Consider the following 27,107-nt stretch of genomic DNA (forward strand, 5'->3'; position numbering starts at 1 on the left):
CGGGTCAATGCTTTATCCACCCTCGGGAAGGATTCCCACCGTATCCTGTCCTTAGTCGGGAAAGGATACGCCATAAGAATCCTTTTGGGAATCTGCAGTTTTTTGTCTGGAGCTTCCCAAGCCTTTTCAAATAATTCGTTCAGTTCATGAGATGTGGAAAAGGTTACCTCAGGTTTTTTCTCCTTATACATGCGCACCCTCGTGTCAGGTATAGAGGGTTCATCCGTGATATGCAACACCTCTTTTATAGCAATAATCATATCATGAATACTTTTAGCCAATTTTGGCTGCAACTTTGCATCATCGTAGTCGACACTGGAGTCAGAATCCGTGTCGGTATCAGTGTCTACTATTTGAGATAGTGGGCGCTTTTGAGACCCAGAAGGTCCCTGCGACAGTGAAAGGCAGGGTTTGACTCCCTGTACACTCCCTTGTCCAACCTTTTGTGCAATCAATTCACATTTGCATTTAAAACATTCCACATATCCGACCAGTCAGGTGTCGGCGTTGCCGACGGAGACACCACACTCATTTGCTCCACCTCCTCCCTAGAAGAGCTTTCCGCTTCAGACATGCCGACACACCACACACTCAGGGAATTCTCTTATCTGGAGACAGTTCCCCCACAAGGCCCTTTGGAGAGACAGAGAGAGAGTATGCCAGAACACACCCAGCGCCAATGACCCAGGGAAAAAAATTACCCAGATAGCGCTTTTAATACATACATATACATATATATACATATATATATATATATTAAACAAAACACTACGCCAAATTATGTGCCCCCCCCTTCTTTCAAACCCTCTGTCACCGTGTTCAGCAGCGGAGAGTCCGGGGAGCCAACTTCTCAGCGGTGTGCTGTGGAGAAAATGGCACTGGTGAGTGCCGAGGACCAAACTTCGCCCCCCTCAGCGGCGGGCTTCGGTCCCGCTTGATTTCTTTTAAAAACTGGCGAGGGATCACTTATATATAGTGTAGAGCCCATATATACCCTGATTTTGCCAGACCAGAGGTTTAATTGCTGCCCAGGGCGCCCACCCTGCGCCCTGCACCCTTACAGTGCCCGCCGTGTGCGTGTTGTGCGGGAGCAATGGCGCGCAGTGTTACCTCAGTGAAGATCAGAAGTCTTCTGCCACCTCTGAAGTCTACTTTCTTCTCATACTCACCCGGCTTCTATCTTTTGGCTCTGTGAGGAGGACGGCGGCGCGGCTCCGGGACCAACAGCTAGGAGAGACCTGCGTTTCGACTCCCTCTGGAGCTAATGGTGTCCAGTGGCCTAAGAAGCAGAGATCTCCTCCGTCCCTCGATGCAGGAAGCCTGTTGCCAGCAGGCTCCCTGAAAATAAAAAACCTAACAAAATTTCTTTCTTTCAGGAAACTCAGGAGAGCTACCTGTAATGCACCCATTCTCCTCTGGGCACAGTATCAAACTGAGATCTGGAGGAGGGGCATAGAGGGAGGAGCCAGTGCACACCCATATCTAAAGTTCTTTTTGGTGCCCAGGTCTCCTGCTGAGCCCGTCTATTCCCCATGGTCCTTACGGAGTCCCCAGCATCCTCTAGGACGTAAGAGAAAAAGAAAAAAAAAAAGAACCAAAAAACACACAAGGGCGGTTTCGGCGAAACCAATCCAAAACACGAAAAATGGCCAGGCACACATCTCTATTTTCAAGTCACTGTAACCACATTTCTTCAGCCAAGTTCTTCTCTGCTGGCAATATCTGACTCCACCTAATCTTTTAGGGGCTTTGGAGGTCCATGAGAAAGACCTATATCCATCCACCTCACTACCATCCTCTTGAGGTCTTGTATTCCCCAGCTTTGGTCCACTCGCTGGAGCCCCTTCAGAAGCCTGACCTGACATATGGTGGCTGAACTCTCCCTTATCTTGGTAGAGCTAATTTAAATCAAGATGGTCACATATTCGTTCACTTACTGTATTTGCCTCACATTCTTCTCACCCCAAAACACTGAATTGAATAATGTCCGCTTTGGTTCTTTGATTTGAAATGGGAAACTGTCTTGTTCAGGTTTCCAGAAACTCTGTTAATCTATATCAAATGGGGGCATTAACTTCCCTGACATTGCTAAAACATAACTACACTATACTACTCAAAAGCGATATTTAAAGGACTGGCTCTATGGGACTGATTTTATATGCCCATATATCCCTCACAATTCTTGAAAAATACTAACACATTTACATGAGGAAGGGTTGCTTCAGGTCCTAGTGCAAGCAAGGGAGGGGACTGTTGATTGGATTACCATAACTACGGGACGGAGGTCTGGAACAGGAAGTGACCACAATTTATAATTTTAATGTTTTTTAAGCTGTTATTAACCTTCATTGCAGCAATTTTTGTATTTTTTTTCTATGTGAACAGATGTTGATGTATGTAATATTTATATATTCTAGGATTTTAGAAACATTTTCTCTAGTTGTGGCCAGCACCAACAATCACCTTAAAAAACACGGTGGTGGCAGGAAGAGCTTCTGGCTGCTGGGACTTAAGGTGTGGAGTGTGTCTGGTTCCTGAAAGGCTTAATAATGCTAAGAGGAGGGCATTTCCGGGACCAACTTCAAAGGAAATCAGATAAGCTGCTCTTCACTTGTTTCTAGTATGCTTGATACCAGCCTATGTATGACGGGATCAGTACTAAATGCCGCCGGTCGAAATACCGACGCCGGAATCCCGACCACACAATCCCGACAGGGGTGGCGAGCGGAACGCAGCCCCTTGCGGGCTCGCTACGCTCGGCATACTATTATATTCTCCCTCTATGGGGGTCGTGGACACCCACGGAGGGAGAATATGTCAGGATTGTGGCGGTCGGGATTCCGGCGTCGGTATTTCGACCGCCGGGATTCCAGCCGGCGGCATCTTGACCGCATCCCTGTATATGACATGTAGACAAAAGTGACAGGACACTGACAGCAAATAGAGAAACAAGATTTTATTGACATCAGTACTCTAGTGTTCACTCCAGCGGACGGGCAGGGCAGGGCACGCGTCCGTAAGGGGCACAAGCGCGCTTGCGGAAAGGGGGCATGGCAGTGGAAATAGGGGGCGTGCCCACTTGCACGTAATGCAAGTGGGCGGGTCAGTACACAGACGGGGGCGTGGGCGGACGGCGCAGTCACTGTTGCGGGCGTGCCCAGCACCTACGGAGGTGCTGGGCTTCCCCCAAGCTCTCTGACAGCGTGAACGGATGCCGCGCGCATGCGCGCGGCATCTTTACATGCTGAGAGGGGCAGAAAGCGGGCGGCTGTTTTAGCAGGGCGCCGCAGAAAGGGCAGGGCGGTTTTTGCCCTTAAAAAAAAATCGGGCAGGGCGCGGCGCCCTGCTAAAACAGCCTAGAGTGAACACTAGTACTCTGTAGGTCCACCACGTGCAGTGAATACTGCAGAGACTATTCTTAGCAAACTGTCCACAAGTTCCTAGACAACAGCAGGCGGTATGTTTTGCCATTCCGCCTTAAGTACAGTGACCGACTGGGACATTGAAGGTCGAGTCAGCCTAGAACGCAATTCATCCCAGAAATTCTTAGTGGGGCTAAGATTTGGACTCTGAGCTGGCCAGTCCATCTGGGTTATCAAATTTTCTGTATACCAGTCCGGCGTTGCCCTGGAAACATGACAGGTGGCATTATCCTGATAAAAACATGTTGTTTCCATAGAACTGGCAAAATGTAGGCAGCAGTTATCGAGAACATCTCTATACTTAATGTAACCATGCATTACTGCTAGTGGACCTATGCTAAACCAGCACCACAGCATAATGCCACCACCTCCATACTTTACTGTAGGTACTGTACATTGTGGCATTAGACGTTCTCCTAGCAAATGCCAAAGCAGTCCATCTGATCTGAAAAGTGTAAATAGTGATTAATCACTCCATAACACTCGCTGCCATTATTCCACACTTTACACCATCAATATTGCTGGGCTGCATTCTTATCTGTGACATTTAAAAGCAGCTGCTCGCCCATAATATCCAAGTACATGGGCCTCCCTACAAAGTGTTCTGGTTAAAACCTGCACATTAATGATTATTTGGAACCCCTGTTCTTTTGCAGCTCTCTGGTTAGAACTCTCCAGTCCCATTCAGGGGCCTTTCAGGACGAGGTGCATTCCTGCAATGACCGTTCTTCTCCTCAGCATTAATGACAAAAGACACAGTGGCTTTAGGAACCTTCCGAACATCTGCAAAGCTTCTCACACTCGTACCTATGATCGAGCAGCCTACGATGATCCCCTTTTCAAACTCAGTTAGCTCCTTCCAGCAAGCCATTTTGTTAGCAAATGATCAGTGCTCCTCTACCCGTTTCTTACCTTCATGAGCACGTGTCTGCTGTAGAAGCACAATATTTCACTTTTGGAGGGGGTATCCAATCATTTGTCTACATAGTGTATTTTTTGGTTGAATAAGTTTACTAAACTATAAGCCTATTTCCATTTTTTTCAGGGCAATCCTTGGTTCTGTGAGGGAAAGGGGAATTGATTGGAAAAAGTTTTTAGGCTTTGGAAGGAAAGGATTCAGAGAATTGATGAGGAAACCTGGACTTATGATAGAAAGACTGTTATTGTATCTGTAATATCCTGATAGTTGAGCACAGAATTTCTTTACTTTTATAGTATATACCACCATATTGTTGCCTGATTTACTACCATATTTCTAACTTATTCGTCAGCGCTCTTGTATATACTACCTTGGTAACAAGTAATACAGTTGTATGTTGTCCAATGGGCCATACTGCTGGCAACTTTATTATTATTTTTAGGTTACTCCCTGTCATCTCATCAGTCTGCCGTCTCTTAATTCTTAACTCAAATTTAAAGCACAATTTTTTGAAATTTTGTTTTATATACTATACTTCACTAAAAAAAAAAAAAAAAAAAAAGAATCTTTATGCAATCTACACAAATGCCGTTGTTATTATTATGAATAGTGTTTAAAACTCCAGTGCAGTAGGTATTTAAAGTGAATAAGTGATTAACAATTGCATATTATTAAACAGCATTGAGAAATAATTCCAGGGTTTCCAGCAGACATCTTTAAAATTGGTTCCAGAGTAAAAGTAATCCGCTCATCCTTTTATAGCCAATTACAAATTCTCTAGAATTACAATAATTGTCACTTCTGCACATTTCACAGGTACGCTCCCTGCGAAATGCATTGAAGTTGTGCTTTTCTATTCTACACACTATCTGATTAATTATTAATTTCCTTTTGAGTACATTAGCACTAGAGCACACCACCAGATTAACACACTGAAAACGTGACTGAAGCTGATTACATTAAGTGGGAAATTGAATTGCTGCCAAAGGGCCGCTGAGCATCTCCACAATGTTCAGCTGTGCACAATATAAAAGCCAGTTACTGTAGTGTCAACACTACAAGATTCCCTGCACACCTCTATGGGGTGAGAAGAAAACTTGCAATGGCAGTAGATGCGACGTGCTGCTCTGGAACGTCACATCGCATCCAGATGGCACAACTGAATTCCTCTCTAAAACTATGAGATCAAAAAACAATTTTATCTGCACTATATATTATACAAAAGAAATCAAAGACCAGACTTAGTTAAAAAATAAAATAAAATAATAATTAAGGGCATCAAGTAATGGATAATTAAAAGTGCTTCTGCAAAAAAATGGCAAAACACAAATAGTGAAAAACAATTAAATGCATTGTCCAGATTTGGACAATACCACAACAACAATCCCCCGCTCCCTTCCCCCCAACCACCCCTTAGTTGCTACCTTTTTTGCAACAGGTGAGAAAGACGTGGAGCAAGTGTCAAAATTTTGTAAAACGGTTTAAAACAGCGCATACATTTATGTGATCTTTTATATGGGAACTGTTCTGAACATTACGTAAACTAAGTTAACACTTTCGTGGAAATCCATTTACGGCGTAAGTAAGTGTGGCTGTAAGCTGCACTTACACTACCGCGAGACTTGCCGATTTGCTACGAGCAAAGATGTGCGAGTGCATCACTAGAAGGAGCTGCGAGGGGGTGAGTTCAGGTGCCATTGTTAGTACTTACATGCCGTTGCAATGGAAACTTGCACCCCTATTAAGCTGTTAACAGCTAATATGATTTCTCCTTAACTGCTACTTCTTACTAATGTAACATTTCAGTGTTCTCACTGCCTGGATGATAAAGGAGATATGTCTGCAGACGTGTCTATGCTACAGTGACGGTGGGGACTGTGCAGGAAGCAGCACCGCCAGCGGTTAGCATTACATGGGAGAATGTCTGCGGTCCGGGTCCTCTGCAGGAATGTCATCTCAACGGCAGGGACAGGGACAATGCGGGACGCGTCTGCGGCTTTTGCTGTTAGCATTACAACAGGAGTAAGTCTGTGGTTTGGGCCTTCTGCAGATATGTCTCCTCCCCAGCAGGGACATGGACTGTGTGGGAAGCGGAGCTGCCAGAATTACCACGGGAGCATGTCTGAGGTCCAGGTCCACTGCAGACATGTCTCCCCTGCAGGAGCAGGGACTGTGCGGGAGGTGGTGATGCCGCCGGTTATTAGCATAACCATGGAAGCATATCTCCTCTACAGCAGCGGGGACTGTGCGAGAGGCGGTAATGGCTCCAGTTGTTAGCATAACCATGGAAGCATATCTCCTCTACAGCAGCGGGGACTGTGCGGGAGGTGGTGATGCCGCCGGTTATTAGCATAACCATGGAAGCATATCTCCTCTACAGCAGCGGGGACTGTGCGAGAGGCGGTAATGGCTCCAGTTGTTAGCATAACCATGGAAGCATGTCTCCCCTGCAGGAGCGGGGACTGTGCGGGAGGTGGTGATGCCGCCGGTTATTAGCATAACCATGGAAGCATATCTCCTCTACAGCAGCGGGGACTGTGCGAGAGGCGGTAATGGCTCCAGTTGTTAGCATAACCATGGGAGCAGGTCTGTGGTACGGGTCCTCTGCAGTTATATCTCCTTGATTCTCCAGCCAGTGAGGACACTAAAAAATTGTTCAATTGGGAAGGAACGAGAAGATGCAGAAAAGTGTTACATTAGTAAGAATTAGCAGTTTAAGTGTTACCAGTTTACTTAATATTCACAACACACTAACTGTTGTTCTGAAGCAGTTTAGTTATGCTAACCCGGATACTGAACATAAACCATTTACTGTAAATTAATGTACACTTGCCTTTGTAGCCTCACTTGTGCCACACGCACTCTGTTCTGACATCCAGTTAGGAAGCTTCCGGACCTCACCAGTCATGATGAAAGTTATACAATAACAAATATGAAGAATAAGATCCAATCTGTAATCAATACCTTAAAAAGAAAAGTAAGACAGGCTCATCAGCAAACTAACACAGTCAATCCTCATGGCACAGGACATTACAGTTGACATCTACACAGTACATGCTAGCATAACTATTAATGCAAGCTGCATTACCCACAATATAGAAGCATAACCCTGTGATAGGAAGCACCTACTGCAGTAACGCTTCTCACCACAGCCCAGGATACCTGATATCTAGCCCGGAACTCATGCTATGGCGTGCAGGTACGAGGCTAACGGGTGTCACTCGCCCCCGATGCAGCAGCCGCACACACTAGATCCTATACATGGCATGCCAGCGCTGACACAAGGCGCGCAATGCTGCTATGTTCAGCCACCGCGCCGTCACACGCTCAGCTGAAGCTTCTATGGGGAAACACTTCCGCCCACAATGTAGACAAACTTCTGATTGGTCCTACCTCATCCCGGCATGCCTCATTCCCACGGACCATTTCCGCCCTGTGAAGCCTGTCTCCGGGACCTTGCCATCCTGTGGTGGTGACGTAATTCTGCGCCAACGCGCAGATGGAGCAGTCATTCCAGGTCGGCCATGAAAGCGGGCGGAGCGGTGATCTTCAGGCTGCTGCTGCACCGGGGAGCTGGGCGGCACCGCGTGTAACAGTGAGTAGTGCTGCGTCTTGCGGGTGCGGGCAGTGTGTATGTGAGAGGGGAGGGCACGGTGCCCCCAGCTGTGTGTGTACTCTGCGCTGTAGTGGTGGGGGAAGCTGCAAGGTCAGGGGAGGGCTGCTGTAGGATGCATTAGTCTGGGGATGTACTGCTATTACACTGCTGTGTACTGTATACAGTACTTCATCTATCATAAGCAGAGCAGAACCTGAATGCATTATGTAGGCCAGTCTCTGTTGTGACACCCGATATCTACAGTATGCACCCACTATCCTTGGCCAGGCTAAACACATACATAAGCAGAGGTGTCATCATGGTTTTTGTGAGGTAGAATTATCATTTACATCAGATCAGGGGATAAAGGGCACTTGCAGTAGGACCTCTCGGTGACAGTGTCCATGGCCTGGAGCAACAGCATGTGTTGTAGGTGCAAGTATTGTATTTGTCTGTGCCTGGTATGTACACAATGCATTGATTAAGCAGCTTTAACTGCTAGGCCAACACAGTGTACCTGCCTCCAGGGCAGCCATCAGGGGGGGACTGTGGGGACTGGTGTCCCGGGCCCTTACAGAGAGGGGGGCCCACCCCTGGTTCCTACCGCCAATACCTGTAGAGCTGCACCAGTCTGTGAATTAACCGCAGGCTGATGCACAAGGTGGACTTATTAAAACAAGTCTTATATATGCATCGGCTCTCTATAAACCGTTCCTGCAGGTCCGCAACACTCCACCTATATATAATGTCACAATGTATGACATCACATAGGGGTGAAGCAGTGCGCCAGAATCTTTTTTTGGGAGGGAGGGGCCCTGTCTATTTTGTCAGTCCCTGGCCCCATAATTTCTGATGGCAGCCCTGCCCGCCTCTTGGAAATGCAAATAACTGAGTACAGTGCTAAAGAGAGTGGTAGGATGCGCTGAGTTTTTTGTGAACACTTTGCGCTCTGTATCAACACCTTGTAGTGTGTCTAGTGTGCAAGTGTTAACAATATGCTAAGCTATTCACCCAGTCACCATTCATTGGACTAATGCTTGTCCCTGGTTATGTGCACGTATGCTCCTTTTACCTGTTAATAACCAAGTGCAGTTGTGATGTTTACATCAATAGTTGTTACAGGACCATGGACAGCTTTGTTGACTAAAATATCTTGCATATGCCACAGATGGCAATGACTTGTTTTTACCAGTATGCGTTCACCGCCTGCTGCTGCTCAGCCTAAGGAAGGGCACGGGCATAGATAAATGCCACTGCTACTTATAATCTGGTCCTTTTAATTTTAGGGTTCATAGATATTTTATTACATTAGTGGTACACTGACCCAAACGTCTATTTCTTTCTCTACGTCAATGAGTTATATTTATCATTAGAGATGCAGTAAGAATTTGGCTTATCAATATCTGGCTATGCTGAACCTTCAGTGTCCATAATTACGATAGACCATGTCCTTTGAAACATTTTCAGGTACATTTAATTTGCATATGAATTAATAAAAGCTGTTGTACATGTGTCTGAAGTATACTTAATGGTATTGTTTTGTTTAGGCCTCCATGAAATTCCGCAGGAACCTTACAATAGGTGAATAGAGCAATAGGAAGTTGAATGTAGATTTCAAAGGCAAATACAGAATATTCAAGCGGTATGGATTCAACAGATAATGTAGTACCAAGCGTTCTAGTGACCTAACACAAGGCCATACAGGTGCATGAGAAGGGAGTGGAAAGAACAGGAGGAGAGTATGGGTTTACATTCTATACTGTAATCAGTGAGGAAGACAGGGTCTGGGGTTAATGAAACACATGCCACTAATTAGTTACAAATCAATTATGGAAGATAGAAAATGCAACGCAGAGCAAATGTTTATACTTATTATAATAAAATAAAAACAATGGATTTCAGAACTGTTGCTACCAATTTTTTGAAATTGGAGAAATACTGATAACGGCCTTTAGAAATGGTGGTTAGCACAAAGTTATGTTGTACTGTTCATAACTAATGACGGGGGAGATGTATTAGTTGCCCATAGCAACTAATCGGCTTCTACTTATTTTATAAAATGTTCTTTATAACTGTTAGTAGCTGACTGGTTGATATGGGAAATGGAATGTAGTTATGTGACCGCCAGTCACAATACCGTCTCCTCACAATCCCGACGGTTGGCATGCTGACCAACAGGGACTATATCCACTCGTTGGTGTCCACGCCACTTATAGAGTGGGATTAGAGCGTGTGGCATGCGCAGCGAGCCCACAAGAAGCTTTCTTGCACTCGCCCCCTGCCGGCATTCCACTGCTCGGGATGCCGATGTCGATCTACTGACATTTGGCATCCCGTGCGGCGGTGATTCATACCGATCCCCTTACAGGATAACTTGCCTACTTTAGCATTAGAACTATACCATCGATGACCAGTCATATGGCTGTACCACAGAACAAAGTAATTTGGTTGTGTACACTCTGTAAGGAAGCAGAAATGCAGCATTTGGGTCATCATGGAAATTTATTGATATCATTTTGATATGGCAGAGAACAGTCGGAGCGATCCATGTCAGGAAAAAGGGAACCTTTTCAAGTGATCTGTTGTTGCAGGGGAACATAAGTATTCCCTCCTCCAATAAAAAAATGAATGGTCCTTGTCTCCCCACTTTGGGTCTGCTTCTGAGTTGGGAATACAGTAAGAAATAACAAGTAACTGTACACCTGGACAAACCATGTTGCGATGCAAGGTGTACAAATACATAACTTGTGTTGCTTGTTGTCCACAAATGCTGTAAAGCTTTATTTTTACACTGCAGTTTAGATATCCGTATGGACATGCCACTCTCAAATCTAAATCTCTCTGCACATTTTACATTGGCCCCACCTGCAGTACAACATGGTTTTACCAAGGTGCACAGTTACTTACTAGTTCCTCCGTTATTCCCAACTCAGAGTCAGGCTCTATGGGCCTAATTCATGTTCCTACACACGTGCTTTAGGAAGTGCAATTTTCTAGGCTACGAAATTGCTAATGGTGTCAAATGAAGCTGTCACCCTGAAATGAAAAATGATACCCACTGGTGAGCGATCACTAACTCATTTGCAACTGCAGCCTATATGCAAGAACGAGGAACATCGACTGTAAGGGTAGACCTATGGCTACGCAGACTGTCCGGCAGAAGCGATGTTGGTGCCATGTCAATCTGTGTACATGATGGCAGCTGCAGGCAGATATACGCCTTGAAAACGTACTTGACACGCCTGCGTTTTTGCCACCACTCCCCGTAAAACTCCTCCCATTGGTCCCTTCCGGTCAGTCACTCTGCGATTAACTCCTCACTGTGAGCACAATTGCAAATTGACCTTGGCTTATGCGCAGTATGATTTACAGCACATGCTCAGTCTGCTGATAATCTCTCCATTGTGAAATCATTGGCATGTCCTGTAAATATGAATTAGACCCTACGTCACTTCCCAACCCACCCACGTTCTCATGAATTCTTTGTAATACTAATACATAATGGGGGTAATTCTGAGTTGATCGCAGCAGGAATTTTGTTAGCAGTTGGGCAAAACCATGTGCACTGGAGGGGAGGCAGATTTAACATGTGCAGAGAGAGTTAGATTTTGGTGTGGTGTGTTCAATCTGCAATCTAATTTGCAGTGTAAAAATAAAGCAGCCAGTATTTACCCTGCACAGAAATAAAATAACCCACCCAAATCTAACTCTTTCTGCACATGTTATATCTGCCTCCCCTGCAGTGCACATGGTTTTGCCCAACTGCTAACAAAATTCCTGCTGCGATCAACTTGGAATTGCCCCCATTGTTCATCAGTACCTACAAAAAAAAAAAAAAAGTAACTTGCAACCAGTTAAAATAATTTTTGTAAGCTCAGGACTTACATTCTATACGTAATTGATTGTGTCCATAACTGAAGTAATGCTACATGGTTTTCAACATTAAGTTGTCCATGTTACTGGTGGATACCTAATACCCCTTTCACATCGCACAAATAACCCGGTATCGACACAGCATATTGCAGTGTCGACACGGGTCAGTGTGCGATGTGAAAGCACTTTGCGAGAATTAGCGGGTCGCCTGACCCGGTAATTCAACCCGGTATAAAAGAAGGATTATACCCGGGTTGAATACCGGGTCAGGTGCAGTGTGAATGGGAGCCGCGTCGATGCGACACGGCTCCCATTCACAGCATAGGGAGAGGCGGCGCAGGAGATGAGCTCATCTCCCAGCGCCGCCTCCACCCCAGCCCCTGCTGCTGCTGCGCCCCCCGCTGCTATGGCAACCGACCCGGTATATTGCCGGGTCGGAAAGCCAGCAAAGGAGAGCAAATGCCGGATCCCACCCGGTAAGGACACGTTTCTCTTACCGGGTGGGATCCGGCGTTTGCGATCTGAAAGCGGTATTAGTCAGAGCCAGAAATTTGCCTACCACTCATGTAATTTCCAGCCAACAAATCACAAACTGATGTTTGTATGGGGGCCTTACTCTAGGTGGCTGACATGATCTGTGCAGAGTAATTGGTTGCAGTCAGTGAACTGCTGAGTACAAAAATGTCAAAGCAGCTTATCAGAAAGTACAAGTACAGAGACTTGCAGTCTGCAACCCTGTGTAAGCATCACATTTCTGGAAGTATCTGTAATGGTTCTTGGACGCCTCAATTACTCAGTCTGGCGTAAAATGTTTTGGGTGCAAGACCCAGTTATGTTAATATTTGGAAGGTGTAGTTTGTTAATATCTAAATCTAAAATCAGGTTTTAACCACTTTTGCCAATTTTTTTTTTCTCCCCGCAAAAACATTCAGAAATGTGTATTTGTTATGATTGAATTAGGTTAAGAACATCTATTTGAAACTCTTCAAACACAATTGTAGTTCACATAGGTGTTTCAAATTCTTGTAAATGGATCCAACAGTAGAAATAATTGTTTTTTGTGATAGCACATCTGCATTAGTGTTTGGAAAGATTTCAAATACTAGTCAAATCCCAACTCAGACATGCTTGCTTTTTTTTTTACTATCCGTACAAATCCATTAAAATGCCAGTGGTTATATACCCCAGCCGTGCTGAAATGTATATGTTTCGAGAACTGTATCCATCGTTTACATCAGGACTGCTAATTCCTGCTGCTGCCTAACTGTTGCAAATCATTTTTCTGTTGATTTCGATTCATGCCCATCTTTGATAAAAACAATATATATATAAAAATAGGATCCTTTTCTCGTAGTCCGTAGAGGATGCTGGGGTCCACATTAGTACCATGGGGTATAGACGGGTCCACTAGGAGCCACTGGCACTTTAATAGTTTTAACAGTGTGGGCTGGCTCCTCCCTCTATGCCCCTCCTACCAGACTCAGTCTAGAAACTGTGCCCGAGGAGACGGACATACTTTGAGAGAAGAAATTTACACAGAGAGTGGCGAGATTCACACCAGCTCACACAACAAGGCAAACCAAGCTGACTAGCTTAAAAACTCAGCAACAGCTGAATAACATTACTGAATCAAGTAACAACGCAGTACTCAACCAAGAACAAAGCAGTACTGATCAAGTAACCACTGCAGGATAACGAAGCGCTGGGCGGGCGCCCAGCATCCTCTACGGACAACGAGAAAAGGATTTACCGGTAGATAATTAAAATCCTATTTCTCTGACGTCCTAGTGGATGCTGGGTACTCTGTAAGGACCATGGGGAATAGACGGGCTCCGCAGGAGACTGGGCACTCTAAAGAAAAGATTAGGTACTACATCTGGTGTGCACTGGCTCCTCCCTCTATGCCCCTCCTCCAGACCCCAGTTAGAATCTGTGCCCGGCCAGAGCTGGTTGCACACTAGGGGCTCTCCTGAGCTTCCTAGAAAGAAAAGTATTTGTTAGGTTTTTTATTTTCAGTGAGATCTGCTGGCAACAGTCTCACTGCTACGTGGGACTTAGGGGAGAGAAGCAAACCTACCTGCTTGCAGCTAGCTTGTGCTTCTAGGCTACTGGACACCATTAGCTCCAGAGGGATCGAACACAGGGCCCGACCTCGATCGTCCGTTCCCGGAGCCGCGCCGCCGTCCCCCTTGCAGAGCCAGAAGACTGAAGAAACCGGAGGAAATCGGCGGCTGAAGACTTCGGTCTTCATTAAGGTAGCGCACAGCACTGCAGCTGTGCGCCATTGCTCCCTATGCACACCACACACTCCGGTCACTGATGAGTGCAGGGCGCTGGGGGGGGGGGGGGGCACCCTGGGCAGCAATTAGAGTACCTTACATGGCAAAAAGCACATAATACAGTCTAATAAACTGTATATGTGCATAATCCCCCGCCATAAAAGTATATAAAAAAGCGGGAGAAGTCTGCCGAGAAGGGGGCAGGGCTATCTCCCTCAGCACACCGGCGCCATTTTCTCTTCACAGCTCCGCTGGAAGACAGCTCCCCAGGCTCTCCCCTGCAGTTTCCAGGCTCAAAGGGTAAAAAAGAGAGGGGGGGCACTAAATTTAGGCGCAAACTGAGTATATTAAGCAGCTATAGGGAAAATTCACTTTTGTTAGTGTAAATCCCTGTTTATATAGCGCTGTGGTGTGTGCTGGCATACTCTCTCTCTGTCTCCCCAAAGGACTTTGTGGGGTCCTGTCCTCAGTCAGAGCATTCCCTGTGTGTGTGTGTGCGGTGTGTCGGTACGGCTGTGTCGACATGTTTGATGAGAACACTTACGTGGAGGCGGAGCAGGTGCCGATAAGTGTGATGTCGCCCCCTGCGGGGCCGACACCTGAGTGGATGGATATGTGGAAGGTATTAACCGACAGTGTCAACTCCTTACATAAAAGGTTCGATGACGCAGCTTTGGGACAGCCGGCATCTCAGCCCGCGCCTGCCCAGGCATCTCAGAGGCCTTCAGGGGCTCAAAAACGCCCGCTACCTCAGATGGCAGACACAGATGTCGACACGGAGTCTGACTCCACTAGGGCCATCCGATGCATGATTACGGCAATGAAAAATGTGTTGCACATTTCTGACATTAACCCGGTTACCACAAAAAAGGGTATTATGTTTGGGGAGAAAAAGCAGCCAGTGACTTTTCCCCCATCTGATGAGTTAAACGAATTGTGTGAAGAAGCGTGGGGTTCACCAGATAAGAAACTAGTAATTTCTAAGCGGTTACTAATGGCGTACCCTTTCCCGCCAACGGATGGGTTACGCTGGCAGACATCCCCTAAGGTGGACAAGGCGCTCACACGCTTATCAAAAAAGGTGGCACTGCCGTCTCAGGATACGGCCGCCTTAAAGGAGCCTGCAGATAGAAAGCAGGAGGCTATCCTGAAGTCTGTGTATACACACTCAGGTACTATACTGAGACCTGCTATTGCTTCATCATGGATGTGCAGTGCTGCAGCAGCGTGGTTGATTCCCTGTCTGATAACATTGATTCCCTTGACAGGGACACTATATTGCTAACCATAGAGCATATTAAAGACGTAGTCTTATATATGAGAGATGCACAGAGGGACATTTGCCGGCTGGCATCTAGAATTAATGCGATGTCCATTTCTGCCAGGAGAGTATTATGGACTCGGCAGTGGACGGGTGATGCTGACTCTAAAAGGCACATGGAAATTTTGCCTTATAAGGGTGAGGAATTGTTTGGGGACGGTCTCTCGGACCTCGTATCCACAGCAACAGCTGGGAAGTCGACTTTTTTACCTCAGGTTCCCTCACAGCCTAAGAAAGCACCGTATTATCAAGTACAGTCCTTTCGGCCTCAGAAAGGCAAGCGGGTTAGAGGCGCGTCCTTTCTGCCCAGAGGCAGGGATAGAGGGAAAAAGCTGCACCATACAGCCAGTTCCCAAGAACAAAAATCCTCCCCTGCTTCCACTAAGTCCACCGCATGACGCTGGGGCTCCACATGTGGAGCCAGGTGCGGTGGGGGCCCGTCTCCGGAACTTCAGCGACCAGTGGTTTCGCTCACAGGTGGATCTCTGGGTTCTACAAGTGGTATCTCAGGGATACAAGCTGGAGTTCGAGACGTCTCCTCACCAGGTGTACCTCCGTTTTGTGGTACAGGACTGCCATTACCAATTCCAGACGTTGCCGTTTGGTCTGTCCACGGCACCGAGGGTATTTACCAAAGTAATGGCCGAAATGATGATACTCCTTCGAAGGAAGGGAGTTATAATTATCCCGTACTTGGACGATCTCCTTATAAAGGCGAGGTCCAGGGAGCAGTTGTTGGTCGGAGTAGCACTATCTCAGGAAGTACTACAACAGCACGGCTGGATTCTGAATATCCCGAAGTTGCAGCTGGTTCCTACGACGCGTCTGCTGTTCCTGGGTATGATTCTGGACACAGAACAGAAGAAGGTGTTTCTCCCGGAGGAGAAGGCCAAGGAGATGTCATCTCTGGTCAGAGACCTCCTAAAATCAAAACAGGTGTCGGTGCATCACTGCACGCGAGTCCTGGGAAAGATGGTAGCTTCTTACGAGGCAATTCCATTCGGCAGGTTCCATGCACGGATCTTTCAGTGGGATCTGTTAGACAAGTGTCTCTGCTGTGGTGGCTGCAGAGTGCTCATCTACTCGAGGGCCGCAGATTCGGCATACAGGACTGGGTCCTGGTGACCACGGATGCAAGCCTCCGAGGTTGGGGGGCAGTCACTCAGGGAAGAAACTTCCAAGGACAATGGTCGAGTCAGGAAGCTTCCCTACACATAAACATTCTGGAACTAAGGGCCATTTACAAAACCCCTGCTTCAAAACCAGCCGGTGCTGATTCAGTCAGACAACATCACGGCAGTCGCCCATGTAAACCGACAGGGCGGCACAAGAAGCAGGATGGCGATGGCAGAAGCCACAAGGATTCTCCGATGGGCGGAAAATCCTGTGATAGCACTGTCAGCAGTGTTCATTCCGGGAGTGGACAACTGGGAAGCAGACTTCCTCAGCAGGCACGACCTCCACCCGGGAGAGTGGGGACTTCATCCAGAAGTCTTCCAGCTGATTGTAAATCGTTGGGAAAGGCCACAGGTGGACATGATGGCGTCCCGCCTCAACAAAAAGCTAAAAAGATATTGCGCCAGGTCAAGGGACCCTCAGGCGATAGCTGTGGACGCTCTAGTGACACCGTGGGTGTACCAGTCGGTTTATGTGTTCCCTCCTCTTCCTCTCATTCCAAAGGTACTGAGGATAATAAGAAAGAGAGGAGTAAGAACTATCCTCATCGTTCCGGATTGGCCAAGAAGGACTTGGTACCCGGAACTACAAGAAATGATCTCAGAGGACCCTTGGCCTCTGCCTCTCAGACAGGACCTGCTACAGCAGGGGCCCTGTCTGTTCCAAGACTTACCGCGGCTGCGTTTGACGGCATGGCGGTTGAACGCCGGATCCTGATGGAAAAGGGCATTCCGGTTGAAGTCATTCCTACGCTGATAAAAGCTAGGAAGGATGTTTGTGCCCCCAGTGGCACCTTGGGATCTCAACGTTGTGTTGGATTTCTTAAAATCACATTGGTTTGAGCCACTTCAGACCGTGGAATTAAAATATCTCACGTGGAAAGTGGTCATGCTTTTGGCCTTGGCTTCGGCTAGGCGGGTGTCAGAATTGGCGGCTTTGTCCTGTAAAGCCCCTATCTGATCTTCCATATGGACAGAGTAGAATTGAGGACGCGTCCCCAATTCCTCCCTAAGGTGGTATCAGCATTTCATTTGAACCAACCTATTGTGGTGCCTGCGGCTACTCGGGACTTGGAGGCTTCCAAGTTGCTGGACGTAGTCCGGGCCCTGAAAATCTATGTTTCCAGGACGGCTAGAGTCAGAAAGACTGACTCACTGTTTATCCTGCATGCACCCAACAAGTTGGGTGCTCCTGCTTCTAAGCAGACTATTGCTCGCTGGATCTGCTCCACGATTCAACTTGCACATTCTGCGGCTGGACTGCCGCATCCTAAATCAGTCAAAGCCCATTCCACAAGGAAGGTGGGCTCTTCTTGGGCGGCTGCCCGAGGGGTCTCGGCTTTACAACTTTGCCGAGCTGCTACCTGGTCGGGATCAAACACGTTTGCAAAATTCTACAAGTTTGATACCCTGGCTGAAGAGGACCTTGAGTTTGCTCATTCGATGCTGCAGAGTCATCCGCACTCTCCCGCCCGTTTGGGAGCTTTGGTATAATCCCCATGGTCCTTATGGAGTTCCCAGCATCCACTAGGACGTCGGAGAAAATAAGAATTTACTCACCGGTAATTCTATTTCTCGTAGTCCATAGTGGATGCTGGGCGCCCATCCCAAGTGCGGATTGTCTGCAATACTTGTATATAGTTATTGCTTAACTAAAGGGTTATTGTTATGAGCCATCTGTTTGTGAGGCTCAGTTGTTATTCATACTGTTAACTGGGTATAGTATCACGAGTTGTACGGTGCGATTGGTGTGGCTGGTATGAGTCTTACCCGGGATTCCAAATCCTTTCCTTATTGTGTCAGCTCTTCCGGGCACAGTTTCCCTAACTGAGGTCTGGAGGAGGGGCATAGAGGGAGGAGCCAGTGCACACCAGTAGTCCTAATTCTTTCTTAGAGTGCCCAGTCTCCTGCGGAGCCCGTCTATTCCCCATGGTCCTTACGGAGTTCCCAGCATCCACTACGGACTACGAGAAATAGAATTACCGGTGAGTAAATTCTTATTTTTTGCAGACCATCACTGCATTCAACGAGCTGAATAAAAGGACTCCCAAAATGTAGGTGCAAGCAGAGATTTGTTGGGCACATTGACAACCTTTTTGTGCAATTTGTATGGCTGTGTTACCTGTCCTGTACTGTGAAATGTTTCCCACTTTAACCCAGATCTAAATATAAACTCTCTTCAGTACCTTTGATTCTGGCAGTGTCTGTATTGGTATACTGGTTTGTGTGAAGAATACCTAAACATATTCATATTTGCAGCATTCCTTTCAGTCACAAATCAATTTTCAAATTTAGAAGTGAACCTCACTGGGTGGGAGCTTTGTGGCTTTTAATTTTTATTTTATTTATTGTGCCTATTGCACCTTGCCAACATGGTAAGACTTACAAATTAGCAATACTCTTCTACAATATAAATCTGTCACGATTTTATTGTGCCATCCCACATGCAATCTGGGGAAGTAAAACCTCTGGTGATATACTGAAGCTGTTGTTCAGCAGTGTACCACCAAAATACCCTAGCCTAGGTGGGGGAATTCTTCATTCTGTAGTGTTTGTAAAATGCTGTGTAGTAGTGGGGCCGGAGAGCCCCGATCCACGTGGTAATGGCAGTCGCTGCACTGAATTAACCCCCAAGCTGCAGTGCCATCTTTAAAGGGACAGATGAGCATTAGGCGCCATTTTTTTAACTGTATTACCGGCGTTGGGCATTGGAGGTTTAAATGTGATTTTGAAGGAGTTGGCTGTGCCGCGTGCACCGGTTGCTGGGCAACTCCCCTAGCAGGGGAGGAGAACGGGGTGCCTAGCGTATAGGAGCCACTACAGCCAGGACGTAGTCCCGAGCTGCAGGCTATGAGGAAGAGCAGGGCTGCCCACTAAGGGACTGGGGAAGCCGGCTCTCAGGCGGCGAGGCTGGTAAGCGTGGCCGCACGCTGGGGGAATGGGTGAGCAAATAAACATCTTGCCTCAAGACAACTGCTTTCATCTTGCGTCTGCCAGGAATGCGACATAGGCAGTCCCGTTCTCCACCTGTCCTGGAGTGAGCCCAACTTCTCAAAGCTCCGACTTCTGGCAGCTGCTGGGGCCTGGTCAGGGAACAGTGGGGGTCATCCAGCGCCAACCAGGAGGTGCGGCATTAGCACATATACGCATACACAGCAGTAGGCAGTAGTTGGGTGCCAGTGGTAGGAGCCTAAGCAGAAACACAGTTCTACGTGCCGGTAGTGGGAACCCAGTGGTGGCAGCAAAGTCCCTGCCCACTGCATAGTGGATGGAGTCAGTAACTGGCGGTTACTGACGGTAACAGGGATTCCTCTATTAGCTATGTACCGTGAGACCCAAGCTGTGATCGCTTGGCGCAGGCAGCGAAAACGCATCCAGTCACAAGTAGCAAAGGGAGAATTGGGCTGTATTGCAAACAGAAACAAATAGGGCTGCTGGCTTTGCAGAATTGACTGCCAAAGTATTTATTTTAAAGACTTCATCAGTAAGAAGGGTGAGCTGCACATTTCATACTGTAATGGTTATTTCCAAGGGCAACATTGCATCTAGTATTTGTTTATACATAAGAACCATTTTTGACTTATCCACCATATGTAACTTCCAAAGCTGGTCATCAATCGAAACAACACAAACGACTGTATTTTGAATATTTTCTCTGACTTAACTTTAACAAGCATACAACCAAATGCCATGGTTATAAACTCATCTGCTTGTAGTCCCAACTCATCTGCTAAAGGTTTTCTTGGGATGGGTTTACTCGAGTCTATAATTGTCTTTACAGGAATGCCTGTGGGAATGCGCCTACCTGAATAGAATGTTATGACTTCCAATAAGGAGGCATCGGATTTTTTTTATTGATTTTTTTTTTTTTTTTTTTACTTTTTTTTAATTTATTTTCTTTAACGTGGATGCTGGGGACTCCGTCAGGACCATGGGGAACAGCGGCTCCGCAGGAGACTGGGCACTCTAAGAAAGAATTAGGACTACTGGTGTGCACTGGCTCCTCCCTCTATGCCCCTCCTCCAGACCTCAGTTAGGGAAACTGTGCAGGAGACAGGGCACATCTAAAGAAAGCTTTTAGGATCACATGGTGTGTACTGGCTCCTCCCCCCATGACCCTCCTCCAAGCCTCAGTTAGGTTTTTGTGCCCGTCCGAGCAGGGTGCAATCTAGGTGGCTCTCCTAAAGAGCTGCTTAGAAAAAGTTTTTTTAGGTTTTAAATCTCAGTGAGTCCTGCTGGCAACAGGCTCACTGCATCGAGGGACTTAGGGGAGAGATTTTCAACTCACCTGCGTGCAGGATGGATTGGAGTCTTAGGCTACTGGACATAGCTTCAGAGGGAGTCGGAACACAGGTCATCCTGGGGTTCGTCCCGGAGCCGCGCCGCCGACCCCCCTTACAGATGCTGAAGATCGGAGGTCCGGAAACAGGCGGCAGAAGACTCTTCAGTCTTCATGAAGGTAGCGCACAGCACGGCAGCTGTGCGCCATTGTTGCTACACACTTCTCACTGACCAGTCACGGAGGGTGCAGGGCGCTGCTGGGGGCGCCCTGGGCAGCAATATTAAATACCTTTAGTGGCAAAGAATACATCACATATAGCCATTAAGGCTATATGTATGTATTTAACCCAGGCCAGATTTCTCAAAACCCGGGAGAAAAGCCCGCCGGAAAAGGGGCGGAGCTTATTCTCCTCAGCACTCAGCGCCATTTTCCTGCTCAGCTCCGCTGTGAGGAAGGCTCCCTGGACTCTCCCCTGCACTGCACTACAGAAACAGGGTAACAAAGAGAAGGGGGGCATAAATTGGCGATATTTATATATTAAAAGCGCTTATAACAAAAACAACACCTTTTAGGGTTGTTTATATACATTTATAGCGCTTTTGGTGTGTGCTGGCAAACTCTCCCTCTGTCTCCCCAAAGGGCTAAGGGGGTCCTGTCTTCGATTAGAGCATTCCCTGTGTGGCTGCTGTGTGTCGGTACGTGTGTGTCGACATGTATGAGGACGATGTTGGTGTGGAGGCAGAGCAATTGCTGGTAATGGTGATGTCACCCCCTAGGGAGTCGACACCGGAATGGATGGCTTTAGTTATGGAATTACGTGATAATGTTAGTACATTACAAAAGTCAGTAGACGAAATGAGACGGCCGGAAAACCAGTCAGTACCGGCTCAGGCGTCTCAGACACCGTCAGGGGCTGTAAAACGTCCCTTACCTCAGTCAGTCGACACGGGTACCGACACAGATGAATCTAGTGTCGACGGTGAAGAAACAAACGTATTTTCCAACAGGGCCACACATTATATGATCACGGCAATGAAGGAGGCTTTGCAGATCTCTGATACTGCTGGTACCTCAAAAAGGGGTATTATGTGGGGGGTGAAAAAACTACCTGTAGCTTTTCCAGAATCAGAGGAATTGAATGACGTGTGTGATGAAGCGTGGGTTAACCCAGATAGAAAACTGCTAATTTCTAAGAAGTTATTGGCATTATACCCTTTCCCACCAGAGGTTAGGACGCGCTGGGAAACACCCCCTAGGGTGGATAAGGCGCTCACACGTTTATCAAAGCAAGTGGCGTTGCCGTCTCCTGATACGGCCGCCCTCAAGGATCCAGCGGATAGGAGGCTGGAAACTAACCTGAAAAGTATATACACTCATACTGGTGTTATACTGCGACCGGCAATAGCCTCAGCCTGGATGTGCAGTGCTGGGGTAGTGTGGTTGGATTCCCTGACTGAAACTATTGATACCCTGGATAGGGACAGTATTTTATTGACTCTAGAGCAATTAAAGGATGCGTTTCTTTATATGCGAGATGCTCAGAGGGATATTTGTACTCTAGCATCAAGAGTAAGTGCGATGTCCATATCTGCCAGAAGAAGTTTATGGACGCGACAGTGGTCAGGTGATGCGGATTCCAAAAGGCATATGGAAGTGTTGCCATATAAAGGAGAGGAATTATTTGGGGTCGGTCTATCGGATCTGGTGGCCACGGCAACTGCCGGCAAATCCACTTTTTTACCTCAGACCCCCTCCCAACAGAAAAAGACACCGTCTTTTCAGCCGCAGTCCTTTCGCTCCTATAAAAACAAGCGAGCAAAAGGACAGTCTTATCTGCCGCGAGGCAGAGGAAAGGGTAAGAGAGGGCAGCAAGCAGCCCCTGCCCAGGACCAGAAGCCCGCCCCGGGTTCTACAAAGCCATCAGCATGACGCTGGGGCTTTACAGGCGGACTCAGGAGCGGTGGGGGGTCGACTAAAAATTTTCAGCAATCAGTGGGCTCGCTCACAGGTGGACCCGTGGATCCTGCAGATAGTATCTCAGGGTTACATGTTGGAGTTCGAAAGGTCTCCCCCTCGCCGGTTCCTAAAGTCTGCTTTACCAACGTCTCCCTCAGAAAGGACAACGGTATTGGAAGCCATTCACAAGCTGTATTCTCAGCAGGTGATAGTCAAGGTACCCCTCCTACAACAGGGAAAGGGGTATTATTCCACACTATTTGTGGTGCCGAAGCCGGACGGTTCGGTAAGACCTATTCTAAATCTGAAATCCTTGAACCTGTACATACAGAAATTCAAGTTCAAGATGGAGTCACTCAGAGCAGTGATAGCGTATCTGGAAGAAGGGGACTTCATGGTGTCCCTGGACATAAAAGATGCTTATCTGCATGTCCCAATTTACCCCTCACACCAAGGGTATCTCAGGTTCGTGATACAAGACTGTCATTATCAGTTTTAAACGCTGCCGTTTGGTTTGTCCACGGCCCCTCGGGTCTTTACCAAGGTAATGACCGAAATGATGGTTCTTCTACGAAGAAAAGGCGTATTAATTATCCCTTACTTGGACGATCTCCTGATAAGGGCAAAGTCCAGAGAACAGCTGGAAGTCGGTGTAGCACTAACCCAAGTAGTGCTTCAGCAACACGGGTGGATTCTGAATCTTCCAAAATCTCAATTGACCCCGACAACACGTCTGCTGTTCCTGGGAATGATTCTGGACACGGTTCAGAAAAAGGTGTTTCTCCCGGAGGAGAAAGCAAGAGAGTTATCCGAACTGGTCAGGAACCTCCTAAAACCAGGAACTGTGTCAGTACATCAATGCACAAGAGTCCTGGGAAAGATGGTGGCTTCTTACGAAGCAATTCCATTCGGCAGATTCCATGCACGAACATTTCAGTGGGATCTGCTGGACAAATGGTCCGGATCGCATCTGCACATGCATCAGCGGATAACACTGTCACCAAGAACAAGGTTGTCTCTCCTGTGGTGGTTGCAGAGTGCCCATCTGTTAGAGGGCCGCAGGTTCGGCATACAGGACTGGGTCCTGGTGACTACGGATGCCAGCCTACGGGGCTGGGGAGCAGTCACACAGGGAAGAAACTTCCAGGGTGTATGGTCAGACCTGGAGACGTCTCTTCACATAAATATACTGGAGCTAAGAGCGATATACAATGCTCTAAGCTTGGCAAAACCGCTGCTTCAGGGTCAGCCGGTGTTGATCCAGTCGGACAACATCACGGCAGTCGCCCACGTAAACAGACAAGGCGGCACGAGAAGCAGAAGAGCAATGACAGAAGCTGCAAGGATTCTTCGCTGGGCGGAAAATCATGTCATAGCACTGTCAGCAGTGTTCATCCCGGGAGTGGACAACTGGGAAGCAGACTTCCTCAGCAGACACGACCTTCACCCGGGAGAGTGGGGACTTCATCCGGAAGTTTTCCACATGATTGTGAACCGTTGGGAAAAACCAAAGGTGGATATGATGGCGTCTCGCCTCAACAAAAAACTGGACAGATATTGCGCCAGGTCAAGAGACCCTCAGGCAATAGCTGTGGACGCTCTGGTAACACCATGGGTGTACCAGTCAGTGTATGTGTTTCCTCCTCTGCCTCTCATACCAAAGGTACTGAGAATTATTCGGAAAAGGGGAGTAAGAACAATACTAGTGGCTCCGGATTGGCCAAGAAGAACTTGGTATCCGGAACTTCAAGAGATGCTCACGGAGGATCCGTGGCCTCTACCTCTAAGAAGGGATCTGCTTCAGCAGGGACCTTGTATGTTCCAAGACTTACCGCGACTGCGTTTGACGGCATGGCGGTTGAACGCCGGATTCTAAAAGAAAAGGGCATTCCAGAGGAAGTTATTCCTACCTTGATTAAGGCTAGGAAGGAAGTGACCGCACAACATTATCACCGCATTTGGAGAAAATATGTTGCGTGGTGTGAAGCCAAGAAGGCCCCAACGGAAGAATTTCAATTGGGTCGATTCTTACATTTCCTGCAGGCAGGATTGTCTATGGGCCTCAAATTGGGGTCTATTAAAGTTCAAATTTCGGCCTTATCAATCTTCTTCCAGAAGGAATTGGCTTCAGTGCCTGAAGTACAAACTTTTGTCAAGGGTGTACTACATATACAGCCCCCGATTGTGCCCCCAGTGGCACCGTGGGATCTAAACGTAGTTTGGGATTTTCTCAAATCTCATTGGTTTGAGCCTCTCAAATCTGTAGATTTGAAGTATCTTACATGGAAAGTAACCATGCTACTGGCCCTGGCTTCAGCCAGGAGAGTTTCAGAGTTGGCGGCTTTATCGTACAAAAGCCCATATCTGATTTTCCATTCGGACAGGGCAGAACTGCGGACACGTCCTCATTTTCTCCCTAAGGTGGTTTCGGCTTTTCACTTGAACCAGCCTATTGTGGTGCCTGCGGCTACTAGCGACTTGGAGGACTCCAAGTTACTGGACGTTGTCAGAGCATTAAAAATATATATTTCAAGGACAGCTGGAGTCAGAAAATCTGACTCGTTGTTTATATTGTATGCACCCAACAAGATGGGTGCTCCTGCGTCTAAGCAGACGATTGCGCGTTGGATCTGTAGCACAATCCAACTTGCACATTCTGTGGCAGGCCTGCCACAGCCTAAATCTGTAAAGGCCCACTCCACAAGGAAGGTGGGCTCATCTTGGGCGGCTGCCCGAGGGGTCTCGGCATTACAACTTTGCCGAGCAGCTACGTGGTCAGGGGAGAACACGTTTGTAAAATTTTACAAATTTGATACTCTGGCTAAGGAGGACCTGGAGTTCTCTCATTCGGTGCTGCAGAGTCATCCGCACTCTCCCGCCCGTTTGGGAGCTTTGGTATAATCCCCATGGTCCTGACGGAGTCCCCAGCATCCACTAGGACGTTAGAGAAAATAAGAATTTACTTACCGATAATTCTATTTCTCATAGTCCGTAGTGGATGCTGGGCGCCCATCCCAAGTGCGGATTGTCTGCAATACTTGTACATAGTTATTGTTACAAAAATCGGGTTATTATTATTGTTGTGAGCCATCTTTTCAGAGGCTACTTCGTTTGTTATCATACTGTTAACTGGGTTCAGATTACAAGTTGTACAGTGTGATTGGTGTGGCTGGTATGAGTCTTACCCGGGATTCAAGATCCTTCCTTATTGTGTACGCTCGTCCGGGCACAGTACCTAACTGAGGCTTGGAGGAGGGTCATGGGGGGAGAAGCCAGTACACACCATGTGATCCTAAAAGCTTTCTTTAGATGTGCCCTGTCTCCTGCGGAGCCGCTGTTCCCCATGGTCCTGACGGAGTCCCCAGCATCCACTACGGACTATGAGAAATAGAATTATCGGTAAGTAAATTCTTATTTTTTTATTTTTTAATGTCTGCTTATTGTGTTTAAAGAAATCTTTGTGTTTAAAAAAAATCGATATCCTGCAAAGCATCAAGAACATTAAAGCCTATTTCATAGGGTACATTTGAATATGAACGTCAAATAGGACAGCCTAATTTGCACACCAGGACCCTAAGTAATAATCTTGGAGATACAGAAAGTGGTGATTGATCTATTCGCTAGATTTAAGGCAGCAAACTTTTTGATAAATTACATTTATATTATGATGTGTGTAATATATATATATATATATATATATATATATATATATATATATATATATATTACACGCGCGCGTACAGAGTAGGCAGCACTCAGGAGACAGTCCTCATGTGGTAGAAACGATACTTTTAATTCAAGTTGAATTTAAGTATTGTTTCTACCACATGATGACCGTCTCTTGGGTGCTGTGTACTCTAGTTATGGGCTTACCACCTTAGGAAGGCATCGGAGCATGATGTATGTTTACACAAGTGCTGGGGGACACAGTTTTCGTATATAGATTTAGATATAAATATATAGGTGTGTGTGTATGTATGTGTGTATATGTATATATATATATATATATATATATATATATATATATATATATATATATATATATATATAATAATGTGTGTGTAAAGCCAGTAAAGGACCAACGGCGCAACCCGATATTTTGCATGTAGCACAGTGTGCCAGGAGAAAGATACGTAACAGTCTCTCTATAGTATGCAGTCCCTCTTTTTTTCCATAATGAGGTGTTTTTGACACTCCCCTGAATCTTCTAAGTGGGTGGCAGCTCTGTCTCTCAATATATTGCTGGAAACCACGGTTTAGTATCTATTCAAAAGGAAGAAAGACA

General features: G+C 46.8%; 2 protein-coding genes across 6 annotated transcripts in view; one reads left to right on the forward strand and one right to left on the reverse strand.

Moving 5' to 3' along the window:
- WRN (WRN RecQ like helicase) overlaps positions 1–7,835 on the reverse strand; it is a 294,980-nt gene extending 287,145 nt beyond the window's left edge. Inside the window, exons 1-2 of one of the 5 annotated variants that reach the window (XM_063920020.1) lie at positions 7,735–7,835; positions 7,175–7,305 (exon numbers count right to left, since the gene is read on the reverse strand). In XM_063920020.1, coding sequence (XP_063776090.1) covers positions 7,175–7,249 — 75 coding nt within the window. In that variant the 5' untranslated portion in view covers positions 7,250–7,305; positions 7,735–7,835. Of the gene's footprint in view, positions 1–7,174; positions 7,306–7,470; positions 7,693–7,734 lie in introns of those variants that run through there. The other 4 variants (XM_063920018.1, XM_063920019.1, XM_063920017.1 and 1 more) reach the window with 4 other exon arrangements.
- Positions 7,686–27,107, forward strand: part of PURG (purine rich element binding protein G) — a 39,146-nt gene continuing 19,724 nt past the window's right edge. The window contains exon 1 of the mRNA XM_063920022.1: positions 7,686–7,936. The gene's annotated coding sequence lies outside the window, so the exon portion shown is untranslated. The remainder of the gene's footprint in view (positions 7,937–27,107) is intronic.

The sequence above is a fragment of the Pseudophryne corroboree genome, chromosome 1 (genome assembly GCF_028390025.1).
Source record: "Pseudophryne corroboree isolate aPseCor3 chromosome 1, aPseCor3.hap2, whole genome shotgun sequence".
Classification (NCBI taxonomy): Eukaryota; Metazoa; Chordata; class Amphibia; order Anura; family Myobatrachidae; genus Pseudophryne; species Pseudophryne corroboree.